Raw genomic sequence first — 15,863 nt, 5'->3', positions numbered from 1 at the left:
GGCAGGGCTCTGGCGAGGAAGCCCCCACTCGGGACTTCCTCGCCAGAGCCCTGCGTTTCTTAAAGTAACTCATATGACTGAAAGTGAAACCTGGACAGTTTCACTTTTAATGGCACTTCTCAATAGGGCTTCTATACTTCAATAGGGAATTGCATACTCTGATGCCATGGAAGCAGCACTTCCGCCCACCAGAGCTTCTTTATTTTTAATGGCACAGTGCGTGTACTTCGCAGCCACTCTGCTTTAAATTTAAAGAGAACAAATTGTCATTTCTCAGCAGGACTGCAACACTATACCATTGTGTTCTGTATGTTGTTTGCTTCTTCACCACCAATGTGAGTTCATGGCACTGGCCCCATGTCTCAATAGTAGATCTGGCTACATTCAATTGGCAACAGGCATGTTCACTCCTGAATGAAAGAATGAACTCTCTCAGACACAAGTTATCACCCCTGCACATATAATGAATTAATATGGTATGGATCTATAGATCGAGAAAACTGGAGTGAGAATTTAGAGTGTTTTAACCGAAATATAATTGTCTTCCCAGATGGGAGACTGACTCCTTTAATATACATGGGGTCACTGAGATGAGCAAGAGTCAACCTGTATGTTTGCAGTCATGTATTGGCTGGCGCAATATTTGCTGAGGAATTGCATGCATCATTCGCCCGCATTCAAGTATTGAATTGATGAAACTGTTGTGCATTTATTTATAAATGTCGGGACTTGCAAATGCAGTTTAAAGAAATTCATATATTTCCATAAAATGGTATTGTCCTCTAATACCTAGCACGGCACTGTATATTAGGTTAGCAAACCCTTTTAAGTGAACTATCCTTGGTGTTTTACTGGGAGAGGGTATTGAAGCTTGTTTGCTTTCAATCTGTTTGAAGGATCACCACTTGATCATAGTCAAATGCGTACCTGACATAAAAAAAACTCATGCTTTTCCCTTTCCCAGCCTTCACCTTTGAGGACTCCTCTCTGAAGTCCATGCTCTGTGAACCTGCCAGCATCCTTTATATCAGTGTAATGACAGACCTAGCTGCTTATTCAGTCTCCCTTGTCCACTAGGGTGATGTCTCTTCATGTTTACCACTGAACACTGACAGGTAGCTTAGGCCTTGCTTGAAAATGTACCATAGTGAGGTTAGTAAACGCTGACAATAACGCATCGGACGTATGGTCCAAAATTCTATGATGGCCAACAGCACATCACTGCTCTCTTGCACTTTTCCAGCTTATTCACAATATGGATGTTTTTAAGTTAAATAACCTGTGGTGAAATTCACTTTTCAAATATGAATGGACTAATAACAAGTTTCAGCAAGTAGAGTTTTAACAGCAACCAGTTCACTTTTTTGGGATGGAATTGAGTGGTGAAAAGAATGAGACTTTGTGTACCAACCTGACATAGCGGTCTTAATTGGATTGACCTGTTTCCCATGGGTTATAAACACATGCTATCCTTTTTCCTCAATGCTTCACTGCACTGGGCAACCTAAATGCAAGTAGCCCACAACTAAATGTTTTTTAGAAGAAACAATGATTTTTTTCTTGTAATTAACGAGTGCTTTGCATTCGAAGTTCTGTGCCAAAACTAGCTAAAGATTACAGTTCTGAGTTGTTGAATGACCTTGCCAAGACTTTGCACGGCAAAAATACACTTTGCACAGTTCCATGAATCAGTTTGTTTCGGCAGTACAGTCACTTTTCAGCAGCGCAAATTCACTTTGAACCGGGCTAAACCGGGCCCAAAATCAGCAAGTGCACCAAAGAAAAAGTGGTGCGCAAAGGCTTAGGAGAGCAGAGAGCACAGCAGAGGGAATATTTAAGCTTAGTTTGAACTACAGCACGCCAGTGGGTTCGCTAGGAATCAACTTTAGGGGGCCACTGACAAAGGTAGGGGGACAACAGACAAAAGTAGGGCTCGCTCACGTACTTTCATGCTTATTTTCCACTATGCGGAAAGTGTTATCTGACTGGACCACACTATGATTTTGTGTTTTCTATTTTTGGACTAAGCATAACTAAGCATAACTTTGTGCTCAATTATTTTTAAAACCATAATAACACATTGAAATCCTCCTCAGATTACATTGCGCGTGCAGTCCCAAAAGAAACGTACAAACGAGAATTGTTGAAATCATGGATGCAGAAGTAGGCGGACCATCCAACAAAAGGCAGAAGACTTACCATTTTCATCAGGAGTGGGAGACCAATTTCTTTTTCGCAAGTGTAAAAGGGAAGTGTGTGTGTTTAATCTGCAGTGCCAAATTGGCAGTGGGAAATAAGAGTAATGTCGAGAGGCATTTTGTGACAATGCATACAAATTATGAAAAGAATTTTCCTAAAGGAAGCCGTCTGAGAACCCAAAAAGTAGCTGAACTAAAAGCTGCCCTGCAGATGCAACAGTCATTTTTTACTCAACCAGCAAAGAAAGCAAATGCTGCAACAGAGGCATCCTTCAAAGTTGCTAATTATTTGGCAAAACACAAATGTACTTTTACAGATGGTGCAGTGGTGAAAGGTGCAATGGCTCTGGTGGCAGAGTCAGTTTTAAAAGATTTTAAAAACTGCCCTGAAATTATGTCTGCCATTTCAGATGTGCAGTTGGGGGCAAACACAATGGCAAGGAGGGTATCTGCACTATCTGCCAATGTGATGGGGCAGTTAGAAAAAGATTTGAGGATATGCAGTTTTTTTTCCATTCAGTGTGATGAATCAGTTGATGCGAGTGATACTGCTCAGCTGGCACTGTTTGCTCGAATGGTGTTTGAAGACTTCACCAACAAAGAGGAATTCTTGACCTTGCTGCCTCTGAAATCCACAACCAGAGGTGTTGATATCTACAATGAGGTCAAGAATTATTTTGTCAAAACAAAGATTCCATTGAACAAGTTGGTGGCAGTAACTACTGATGGTGCACCAGCAATGACCGGGCGTCATTCTGGTTTTGTTGCGTGTTGTAAAGCAGACCCTGATTTCCCTCCATTATTGCACTACCACTGCATCATCCACCAGCAGGCAATTTGTGCAAAAGTGATGGGTTTTGATCATGTGATGGCCCCTGTTGTGCGAATTATTATTTCAATTCGTGCAAAGGCCAAACAGCACAGAATGTTCAAAATATTCCTGGAAGAACTATCTGCGGCACATGGTGATCTATTGCTACATACAGAAATCCGATGGCTTAGCAGGGGGAAAATACTACGTCGCTTTCTTTCACTTTTGCCAGAAATCAAAGACTTCATGAGGTCAAGAAATGAAGACATCGGCCAATTATGCAGCATTTCTTGGCTACTTGATTTGGCATTTCTGGCAGATGTTACTGAACAATTAAATACCCTGAACTGTGAACTGCAAGGCAAAGGTAAAACCATTGCTGACATGATAAGCGCAGTAAAGACATTTAAGTCCAAACTTAACCTGTTCAGTGAACAAGTGGTGAAAAAGAAAATGCATCATTTCCCTTCTGTTACCCAAATGCTGACAGACAATAAAGCTAGTCCTGAACTCCTGAACATTGACAAATATAGCAGTCTCCTGAGCAGGCTTAAGGAGGAGTTCAGTGACCGGTTAAGGGATTTCGAGAGGATTGAACCGTGTGTGATGTTCATCGCAAACCCATTTCTGGAAGTCGATGTTTGTGAACTTGCAGAACAAATGGGTGAGCTGTTTAATCTGAACAGTTGTGCTATGGAAATGGAGATTGTCAGCCTGCAAGGGGACATTCAGTTGAAAAGCAGGCAATCTCACACCAATTTCTGGAGCCTTGTTGATTACAAGGAGTACAGTAACCTTTGCAAAGCAGCATTAAAAGTGACTTCTCTGTTTGGTTCCACCTATCTCTGTGAATCTGCATTTTCAGATATGAACTTCCTCAAATCGAAATTTCGAACCCGTCTGACTGATGAGCATTTGAGTGACTCCATCCGAGTAGCTGTATCAAGTTATACACCTGACTACAGAGCACTGGTGGACGGCATGCAGTGTCAACCTTCACACTGAATGTCCCAATCATTTTCCCACATTGTGAAGTCTTTTTATAAGATGGCTTCTAATAAAAAAGAATGCAATAAAGAGGTTTTTGAACTTTATTAACGTAATCGTGAAGCACTATTATTCCCTCTATTTATAAAGGGGAAATTAACAGCAAAAGAAAATAGGTACAAGTTCCAATGTTTATGAACATCCCCCACCCCCGATCGCTCGCAAGTAGCTCTCCACTGTTAGCCCTCCACTGAAAGTAGCTCACGCCAATGAAAAGGTTGGAGACCCCTGCTCTACGTCTTCCAGAATGCCCCACTCCCGATCCCCACCTCTGAATTTCACCGTATAGAAACCCGTCTCAGGGAACTCATCTGTGGAAGAGGCCAAGGACGGATAGCTCTGTCCACCTTGCAGAGGTCCATTTGGGAGGGGGGATTAGGGGTACCCCACCTTCAAACCTATTACTGGGCCTCACAACTGGCGGTGGTCAATGATCTGCTACATGGAGACTGGGCTCTACCTCACATCAAGGCCGAGGTGCATGTCATACTAGACACTGACCCGCTACGTCTACTATCCCAGTCCCCACAACGCTCCCCCTCCCCGACAACTAAGACCCATACTACCACCATTTGGAAACAGGCACACGTGTTTGTCGGGTGGGGAAATAAAATTACGGCAGAACAGCCCCTATGGCGAAATGGTAACCTAAAGGAAATTGAGAATCTTGAACCATGGCCACGCTGGGTGAGAGCGGGAATTCTAAAGGTGGAAGATATCCTTAGGGACGGGAAACTAACCTTGTTTGAAGACAACCAGAGCAAATTCCAACTGCCAAATTCCGAACTCTATCAATTCATGCAATTGACCCATGCCCTGAGAACCCACACACCCCCAGGAGACACGATCCTCGACTACACACCGATAGAACGAAACATGCTGCCAGCATACATTCTCACCAAATGCACATCTACCCTATATAACGCCATTACCTCCTTTGCTACCCCTGAACTGTCGGAACTAAAGGCCAGATGGGAAAGGGATGTGGGGGAGATAGACCCGGAGGACTGGATCCAGGTTCTAATGCACCTGCGTGAGGTTGCCATTTCCTCCAGGCTCAGGCTGGTGCAATTTAAAATCCTCCACAGAGTGTATTATCCTAGGACCATGTTGTATGGCTGGAAGAGAGCAACAAACTCAAACTGTCTCTGGTGCGGAGAGGAAGAAGGAACATTCTTCCATACCCTCTGGTCACGCCCCCCGATCCGCACCTTCTGGAATGCTTACTGTACGGAATTATCCAGGGCAGTTGCTCGACCTATAGATCTCGACCCGAGGGTCCTAGTTCTGGGAGTACCAGACGAGTCCGACTCAAATAAATGGGAAAAACTGCTTGTCAACACAGCGGCAGCCCTAATGAAGTGTAATATCGCACAAAAATGGGGAGCACCAGACCCCCCCTCACTGGATCACTGGGTATTGGATATGGACTCATGTGCCATGTTGGAGCACTGTATATATGCTGCAAAGGGCTGTCCGACCAAAGCATCTAAAATATGGGGGAAGTGGGAAGAAACTGGGCCGTGACGACCGGGTCAAGGTGACCGAGGGATGGACAGGGGGAAAGGGGGCCGAACGAGAAGATCTTGGTGGTCGGTGATATGGATACTGTGCCAATTCCGATTGGGGAGGCTGTCCTAGAGTGCTTTTGCGTTCACTTTTGTTTTTGTTGCCTTGTTTTGTGGCTGTTTTGATTATGTCATGAAAAACCAATAAAATGTTTTATTAAAAAAAAAGGGACATTTGTAATGGCCGATAATGCTTGGGCTGAAGCGGGTCGATTTTGGCTTTCTTGAGCAAGGGAGTAATATAAACCAAAACTGCTCTACCGAAAGACATATCCAGTCTGAATATGTGGCCCTATGCATTTTAATAGGTATTTACATTGCATTGTGTTAGTGAAATATTAGGCCAAATACGTTCATAGCATCACACATTGCTGTAGGAAGATTTGCTTGTTTCTTCCACCTTGTCAATTTGTTTTCTTAAATGGGCCCCCATCTAGTAATTAACAGACCTAGTACTATGGTATAATAAAATCCTTTTAGTCGTTGCACGTGGCAAATGAGATACCCACACACTCTCACAATTATGCCATTTTATAGTATTGGTATGAATTCTCATCAACTTGAAACAGTAATTTTTGGTATTATAAATTGTACGCAAATGCTCCAACGCATATGAAACTTTTATTTTAAACTACATGTTTGGCACAACATTTAATTTAGTAGGGAAATCATAATGTGATTGATTTGTTAGATTTTTTGCGTTCGTTAGTGCATCAAAATTGACAAACTGAAAAACGTTGTGCTTTAGAATCCCTGTATCTCACTATTTGCTCACAACCCCATCTATGGTCAGATGGCTATTCATTAAGGTTTTGGTACTGTAAAGGTTAATAAAACACTGTCTTGTTTCAAACTTGACACCTCTTGACAATTATTCATAACTCGCCATACAAAATTATTCTCTTGCCTCCATGAAGATTGACATCGGATCGGATGTCTCTCTCTCAGAATTGCATCTTCCCACACTGACTGCTAGGTCAGACTCCTTGCAATACTGCTTTCCCACGACAGGCCTCAGCTCATCCTTTTCAAACCAATGCCCACGAGCCCAATCTCACCCACCGAAAACAGTCAGAGGGCCAAAAAACTCCACCTTGCACCTTCACCTTCTCTCTTTCCTTCCTTGTATTTCAACTCTCTCTCTCTCTCTCTCTCTCTCTCTCTCTCTTTCTCTCTCTCTTTCTGCTCTTCTGTACTTTATTCTCTATATTTTGCCAACCCTTTCTATGCAATGTCAATGTAGCATTATTGCATTGCTTTATATGCCTAAGTAGAATGTAGAATGTTTCTGAATTAAATGGGAATGTGAGACAGTTCCAGTCAGTTGTAAGAACCTGTGCACAAGAACGGTGAGACATACAGTAGATCAGAAGATTACACTAATAAATGATCTCCACAACCTACCTGTGTAAGAGAGATGATTTCACTGGCAATGAGGACTTTGTGTTGCAGTGTCCCACCGAGTAATTGTGACACAAAAACCAAATTGAAGAAGAAAGAACATTATCAGCTGAGCGAAACAGACTGCCCAGGATCATATCACAGGTCAGAGTGCACATTGGCATTGCGGAGAAATATAACTTTTGGGAGCGGAACAGGCGTTGCAGGGTCCAAGCGCAAGCTTTTGATCATTGGGTCCCCGTGTGAACTGTGTTGCTTAGCAACCCTAAGCAATACAGGAAGTGTTTATCGTAATGACTGGATACCTTACTAACATCACAGCGCACACGCGTTCATGCTATTCAGTAACTGCACGCTTCAAGGAAAGACGAAACATTCACAAGGTTTTCTTTTCACTGACATGCCAGAGGAAAGGACCTAGCGCCGTTGGTGTATGTGAATCCATTTGGTTTGCTAAGACAACCACAACAACAATTCAGCCAACGGCAGCCAAAGCACGGATAAACATTACAGTGCCGTGAATAAACATCACTGTGCATTTCAAACCACACAGTCGGTTTATTAAGACATTGACAAACAAACATAAAGTAACATTTAGTAAAAGTAAACCCCAACAGTCTCCTGATCAAAGGGAACAAACATGGGCAAGCACAAGCAACTCTGAAGAGACTGTCCTATCATATATAAATTAAAAAAAGAACATTTCTCAATATAAATGTTGCATTAACACATAGAGAAAAGCTGTCCAACCATAATACAAAGTGTATATGTGGCAATGCAACTAGCTTTACAACTACAATTAGTGCAATGCACACAATACATAGGTGAATAAGTGAGATGCTGAATAAAAGATAATCACAGCATCACAGCAAAAGCCAACACAGCAGTCAAAATAGTCAACCCAAACAAAGCCAGCTCCACTATTTTTTGCAATGTCTCACGGCATTGTAGCTGAATATTGGGGAAAAAAACTGTCAGTGTAGCAGCAGTAAAACAGAACCATTGCATCACTGCACAGAGTGCAAACAGAGCATTTATTCAACTTCACTATCGTATCTTTTTTTTCTCAAAACACAGCAAGTGCCTCTCACTCCAATTAGAAGCAAACGTATCAGATAAAGTGTTACATCAATACACCAAACTCCAATGATGGCTATACAGGGAGTACCACCTACAAACTACTTTCTGGAGATACAAGGAGAACAAGCATAGCTTGGAAGAGGTGGAATAAGAGGTTCAACCATTATGTTCTAGCCATGCATGGAGTAGACTTTGCTGGGGAGAGAAAGAAATGCCTCCTTATGCACTGTCTTGGGAATTATGGCCAAGAGCTATTTGAAAACCTACCATCGCTATCTGAGGAAGAATGTGATGGTCTATCAGAACATGAGAAATGCATCGGGATGTTGGACAAACACCATGAAAAGGGCACAAGCATTATATTAGAAAGATGTCACTTTGGAAAGAGGATAAAGGGATAGGATGAGTCAGTGGAACAATACATCACGCCCCTGCAAGGTTTAGCTGCTTCATGCAAAATTGGTAATATGTTGAATGAAAGGTTATGTGATCAATTCATGCTTATATGTTGCAAGGAAAAAGTGAGAGAAATACCATGGACTAAGAACAATCCAACTATTTATGAAGTCATAAGGGTAGCAAAGGAAGTGGAGCATACCCACAGATATGTCCAGGAGTTGGAGAACAGGATCGAAAGGGTTGAGAAGCAACCAGTAGAGGACCAAGTAATGACTAGTCAAACAAAGAAATACACCAACAAAACAAGAAACAAAATGTTAGGAGGGATACTGGAAAAAGGATAAATATAAAGAACAGAGGTAGCAAGTATGAATCCAACAAGAACATATGTTTCCGTTGTCATAGCCCTTCTTTTTTTGCAAGCAGTGACAAATGCCTGGCAATTAAACTATGTGCACCAGATGCCACAGTCATGGACGTTTTACCTCATGTTGCAGGAGAAAAAGTGAGAATAGTGTTCTCTTGGTTAACTATGTGAAGGCATGGAAGACTGCACTTGCCTCGTTGATTTTACCTTGGATGAAGTCACCATGGTTCAGGACGACGATGCTAACACCGAAAAGACCATGGCCACCATCGACCTTGAAGGAATGAAATTGGATATGGTGATAGATTAAGGGGCAAAGTACACTTTGCTTCCCACACATTTGTTTGAAAAGGGATTACAAAATTCTATACCTCTCAATTTAGTTGCTATACGTCCAGTTGCTAATGGTGGTAAAACAATAGATCTGGAGGGTTGGTTTTGGGCTGGATTGAAATTCAAAGACCGGTCAGCAAAATGCAAAGTGTATGTTTCTAAGAAAGGTAGTAATCCATTGATACGTTGGTCTCATCATAAACGGATCAAGATTAAGTTAGATCCTAATGCTGAGGAATCTGTTCATGTCGTAGAAGGTAGTCATTGTTTGGTCCACCATGCAGTGTTTGGTGATGAGCTAGGCAGTCTGAAAGGTTTTATGCACAAGATAAGATTAACACCTGACTGCATTCCTGTTGTACATAAATTTAGGAGTGTACCATTAGCTATCAGGGATGAAGTTAAGGAAGAATTGCTAAAAATGGAGAAAAATGGAATTATTGAAAGAACAGATGCAGATCAATGGGTTTCTCCTTTCATGGTGGTACATAAGCCCAATGGCAAACTCAGATTGTGCATTGATTTAAGGTCTGTAAATAATTGTATAATTCCAGATAGACATCATTTAACCCAACATTTGTGAAATGCTGGGTACCATTAAGGAGTCAACGGTTATGAGTATGTTCGATTTGAAGTCTGCTTACCACCAGATTGTGCTTCATCCATCCTCCCGGAATATGAGAGCATTCACTATGCCAAAAGGTTTATTTCAATGCAAACACATGCCATTTGGATTAATTTCAGCTGCCTCTGTTTTCCAATGTATTATGTACTAGTTATTTCATGATATGGAGGGTGTTTTGTTCTTCCAGGATAAGGTATTGGTTTATGGAAAAGACCATGGGGAACCTAATAAGAGGTTGAAGGAAGTATTCAATATTATTTTATGGAAGCAGGATTAACCTTGAGTACGGATGAATGTACATTTTGCAAAACATCAATCCAGTATTTGGGGCACACTATATCTGAACTAGGTATTGAACCTAAGGCTGATCTAGTGGACAACATTGTGATTTTTCCCAGTCCCTCTGGCAAAGAAAACAATATTATTGTTTTGACACGTGGCAGAATATTATTCTAAATTTGTGCCAGGTCTAGTGTGTAAATCCACTCACATGAGGGACTTAGTAAAACAGAGGGTAAGAATCCAATGGTCTGAATAGTGTCAAAGGAAATTCCAGGAAATCAAGTGTGCTCTCACAAAGGCACCCACACTGAAGAATGTTGATCACAGAAGGAGTACCATAATCACCAATGATTCCAGTAACCATAGTTTGGGTGGCGTCTTGTCACAAAGGGGTGAGAAAGAGGAATACACCATTGGATTTGCATCTAGGGTCTTGAGAGCTGCTGAGAAAAAATACTCCACGATAGGGAAATAACTATTAGGTGTAAAAGGGCAATAGAGAAATGTTGGCCTTTTCTGTGGGGGATACATTTTGTTATTAGATCAGATCATAAACCTTTGAGGGAAATTCTCACATGAAAGGGAATGGATAAGGTGTCATAGAGGATACACAAGTTGTTATCTGGCCTACACGATTTTAATTGGTTTGAGTACCTACCGGGGTTAAGAATTAGGCAGCGGATTGCTCATCCAGACTAACAAATGTAGTGGAAGATGAGAAAGAGGATGAGGGCAAAGATGAACACATTTTGATTATTGATCAGGCAATGGCGACACATGAGGAATGGTGCAAAAGCAATGTTGTCTGATGTTGTTCTCATCAATATTAAAGAAAGAGTGGAGCATGGCATTAAGGGCTATGAGATGAGAAAGGGGTGGTTCTTGATCCCTTTAAGCATGTCTTCAATGAACTATGCACTAAAGGGGATTTGATTTAAAGGGGTAAAAAGAATACTGCCTCTGACAAGTGTTAGGAGGAATATTATTGAAGTGACACATGAAGGCCATCAGGGAATGACCAAAACAAAACAATTGGTTACACAGGACTATTGGTGGCCAGGGATGGATGTGCAGATAGAACTGATTATCAGGGAGTGTGCTGTCTGTGAAGGAGCAGCCAGAGTGTGTGTTTCTAGAGTAGAACCAATGACTCTTATGTCTATCCCTTTTCTTCCTTGGGAAAGAGTAGGATTGGACATAGTTGGTCCTGTGAAGTCTCACTCAGGGAGCCAATAGATATGGTATAGAGCTAGTTGACATGCTGTTTCATTGGGTGGAATTGTCTAGGGACCAAAATGTGTGTGCCAAGGTTGTGATTGCATTTTTGGATTGAATCTTTAGGAGGGAAGGTTATCCCACTTCTATTATCACTGACAATGGAGTACAATTTGTAACAGATGAGATGAGAGAGTATCTCAGGATCAATGGCATTGAGCATAGGAATAGTTCAATTTACCACCCTGAAACAAACAGGATAGTCGAAAGGTATAATGGAGTGATTAAGAACAGTATAAGAGTGGCTATCTCAGAAAGTGAAAAGGACACAGTAGTAGCATACAGATTCACTCTCCATGTGACAACAGGCATTTCTCCATTTGAAATGTTAAGAGGAAGAAAGCCCAATACAAGAGTTTTCCAAGGTTGGTTGGGTAGGCCATGTCAGAGGAATATTGATTTGGATAATGTCAAGGAGAGAATAACTGTTAGACAATTAAGCAACAAATATAAATTTGATTTGAGGAAAGCAACTAAATAAAGTGTAGTTAAGGAAGGTGTGTGGGTGCGTATACAACTTCCTGATAATAGAGTATAAGGAGATCTGAGATGGTCAGTGCCAACAAGGGTTATCAAGAAATTACATAGCACTGTAAAGGTGTCAGATGGGCGAGTGTGGAACATGAATAGGGTATCAATAAGAATAGCATGGATGTGCAGGAGAGTGAAATGGGGAAGGATTCAGTAAGGAGTATGCAATCTTGTATGATCCACAAAAGGACAAAATGGAATGTTCCTGTAGGAGGGAAGTTCCCAGTAGAAAGAGTGGGAGACCTTCCTATTTAAAAGATTATGTTGAGTAATGGGTTTTTACTTTCTTTCTTTCAATTAGTTGGGCACACTAAATTTAAGGTACAAGATGTGTTATACTCACCTGTCGTATTCAACATGTATGATATGTCACTTACATATAGCAGTTACTCAACTGCAATAGTTTCCTCTTAGATCGTTTTTTAGTTAAACAAATGTATTGTTCCCTCATTTGTGTTTCATTTTCTGTTGTGTGTTAATACATTTTACAGTTTTGTGTTATGGGAAAAAAGTGAGATGTGTAGCATTCTTGCATTGCCATATAGGCTGGCATAGAATGTAGAATGTTAAGCATGAGAGGGTTTCAGTCAGTTGTAAGAAGCTGTGGACAAGGCGTTGGGACATACAGTAGATCTGAAAATTGCACTAATAAATGATATTCACAACCTGGTTTGCAAAGGTAGCGGGCGCCCCTCTCTCGACAGAACAAGGCCTGATAACCTGTTCAGTGGTTATTAACCACTTGAGAGTTCGCAGCCACTGCTTTTACTCACTGTGCCTTTCACAGATGGGAAATATCCATTTGCATATCAGTCTTTGTCCTGCCCAGGGGCAGTCCAGCACCGAAATGCAATGGCAATTCCAACCTGAACGAGAGTACCACCAGCAACCCCATACACGTGTTTCACCCTTGTTGGGGATCATCAGTGAGGTGAAGCTGATGCCTCTCTAAGCACAGTGAGAGGGAGACCACGTCTGGTTGCCCCCAGGAGACCTAGGGTTACCAATCCCAGGTTCCTTGAAATTTAGTTTGCAAAGGTAGCAGGCGCCCCTCTCTCGACAGAACAAGGCCTGATAACCTGTTCAGTGGTTATTAACCACTTGAGAGTTCGCAGCCACTGCTTTTACTCACTGTGCCTTTCACAGATGGGAAATATCCATTTGCATATCAGTCTTTGTCCTGCCCAGGGGCAGTCCAGCACCGAAATGCAATGGCAATTCCAACCTGAACGAGAGTACCACCAGCAACCCCATACACGTGTTTCACCTTTGTTGGGGATCATCAGTGAGGTGAAGCTGATGCCTCTCTAAGCACAGTGAGATGGAGACCACGTCTGGTTGCCCCCAGGAGACCTAGGGTTACCAATCCCAGGTTCCTTGAAATTTAGTTTGCAAAGGTAGCGGGCGCCCCTCTCTCGACAGAACAAGGCCTGATAACCTGTTCAGTGGTTATTAACCACTTGAGAGTTCGCAGCCACTGCTTTTACTCACTGTGCCTTTCACAGATGGGAAATATCCATTTGCATATCAGTCTTTGTCCTGCCCAGGGGCAGTCCAGCACCGAAATGCAATGGCAATTCCAACCTGAACGAGAGTACCACCAGCAACCCCATACACGTGTTTCACCCTTGTTGGGGATCCTGGGGGCAACCAGACGTGGTCTCCCTCTCACTGTGCTTAGAGAGGCATCAGCTTCACCTCACTGATGATCCCCAACAAGGGTGAAACACGTGTATGGGGTTGCTGGTGGTACTCTCGTTCAGGTTGGAATTGCCATTGCATTTCGGTGCTGGACTGCCCCTGGGCAGGACAAAGACTGATATGCAAATGGATATTTCCCATCTGTGAAAGGCACAGTGAGTAAAAGCAGTGGCTGCGAACTCTCAAGTGGTTAATAACCACTGAACAGGTTATCAGGCCTTGTTCTGTCGAGAGAGGGGCGCCCGCTACCTTTGCAAACTAAATTTCAAAGAACCTGGGATTGGTAACCCTAGGTCTCCTGGGGGCAACCAGACGTGGTCTCCCTCTCACTGTGCTTAGAGAGGCATCAGCTTCACCTCACTGATGATCCCCAACAAGGGTGAAACACGTGTATGGGGTTGCTGGTGGTACTCTCGTTCAGGTTGGAATTGCCATTGCATTTCGGTGCTGGACTGCCCCTGGGAAGGACAAAGACTGATATGCAAATGGATATTTCCCATCTGTGAAAGGCACAGTGAGTAAAAGCAGTGGCTGCGAACTCTCAAGTGGTTAATAACCACTGAACAGGTTATCAGGCCTTGTTCTGTCGAGAGAGGGGCGCCCGCTACCTTTGCAAACTGATATTCACAAAACTACCTGTGTAAGAGAGATCATTTCAGTCAACTTTTAGCGTTTCATGTGCTAATGTGTGCAGCTGTACACTCTTTGCTTCCCTCCATGGTGACTTTCAAACAGCATTCCATTTGGCAACAATCTCCCGCTGCCTACGGAACTTTTCAGATACATCCTGTTTGCTTCGCTTCTGTCCTATCTATACAAACAATTGAGCTTTCTCTTGGTACATAACTGTTGTGTTTCTCTCAAGATTCATCTTTCACTGGCCATAGTACCTGTGAGAGCATGGGTTGGCTCAAGAGCACAGCTATCGCAGTACAAAAGAACGGACATGGGAATCACTCAATACATCCTTCTTTATTAACCATCTACAACATTCTAATGCTTTTCCTCCCCGACCCCAACCCATCACTTCCCATGCACACGTCAATTCCCTTTTCTAATGTCCGCCTCCCGTTCCCAAGGCGACATCAACGTGACATCCCCCCGTTTTAAACAGTTACCAGACTCTTCATAACCAGTGCCGGTCTGGTGGACCTCACTAGTCCATTTCCATGATCCATCGGCGAGGCTTGTTCCGGGCTCTCTGTGGGTGTGCACTGACGGTCACTGGAGACTGCACACCACCCTCACTCTCCTTCTGAGATTCTTGATCAGAGTCCTCCATGTCCCATCGGTCTCCTTGATACAGGTCATCTTACTCATATTCCAGGGGCGCTTACACCCGCCAACTCAGATGCCTCGATCCCAGGGCGGGGATCCCCTTGAAGTGTGAGGAATTTCGTGTAACTGACCCCTCCACACCTTGGGCCGTTACCATGGAAATTTTCTTTTGCATGAAAAGTAAAGGTTCTTCTCGAAAGGGAGACGTGTGCTTGTGCGTTATGGGCTGTTGGACTGCGACCACATCTCCCACTTTGATCCGCAGCATTTGTGCCCCACGGCAGGTGTCTGCGTCCGCTTTCATGCAAGCTTTTGCAACCTCATCCCTCTCCCGCACCTCCTGGTCTAGTGCGGGTGGGTGGCTGATCTGGCTGGCTTGTGGAATTCTCGTTTGAGTCTTTCGTCCAAACATCAGCTCCGCAGGGGTCCTCCCCGTAGTTCTATGGGTGTTCCCCAGTAGTCTCTCATGAGCTGAATCAACACTTGTTCGTACGGTTGTCCAGTTAACTTGGTGATCCGCAATGCTCTCTTTAGATTGGCCATGGAGCCTTCTATCATGCCATTTGCTTGGGGCCAGAGGGGAGTTATCTTCCGATGGTGAAACCCAAGCTATTCTGAAAATTGGGCAAACCGATGCCCACTGAACGGGGGTCCATTGTCCGTCTTGAGCACTTTGGGCACTCGGTATGCCGAGAAGATGTGGTCCAGGGCTGGGGTGACATGATGAGCTGCGGTCGATGATATTAATTGAATTTCCGGATACTGTGAATATTCATCCATTACCGCTAAGAAGTACTTCCCTCCTTCAATGGGCCCAAAGAAGTCAGCGGCTACAATGTCCCATATTCCCTGTGGGAGGTCAGACATGATCAGTGGTTCCGGGTGATGATTTGGGGTGATAAGGCTACACGTGCGACAAGCTTTTAACGCAGCCTCCACCGTGGAGTCCATGTTGGGGAAGCAAACT

General features: G+C 43.2%; 1 protein-coding gene across 1 annotated transcript; it reads left to right on the top strand.

The window, feature by feature from the left end:
• Positions 1-2,631: 2,631 nt before the first annotated feature.
• On the top strand, positions 2,632-4,014 carry LOC138558424 (general transcription factor II-I repeat domain-containing protein 2B-like). The gene has a single exon (XM_069642670.1). It carries the CDS (start codon positions 2,632-2,634, stop codon positions 4,012-4,014), a length of 1,383 nt encoding a protein of 460 aa, XP_069498771.1.
• Positions 4,015-15,863: the final 11,849 nt, after the last annotated feature.

The sequence above is a fragment of the Ambystoma mexicanum genome, chromosome 1q (assembly GCF_040938575.1).
Source record: "Ambystoma mexicanum isolate Mex_15411 chromosome 1q, UKY_AmexF1_1, whole genome shotgun sequence".
Lineage (NCBI taxonomy): Eukaryota > Metazoa > Chordata > Amphibia > Caudata > Ambystomatidae > Ambystoma > Ambystoma mexicanum.
Note: the sequence above shows the minus strand (reverse complement) of the source record. Positions and strands in the feature narration are given on the sequence as shown.

Excerpts from the sequence above, each read along its gene's own strand:
- LOC138558424 (XM_069642670.1), top strand. The coding sequence starts at position 2,632 with ATGGCAAGGAGGGTATCTGCACTATCTGCCAATGTGATGGGGCAGTTA.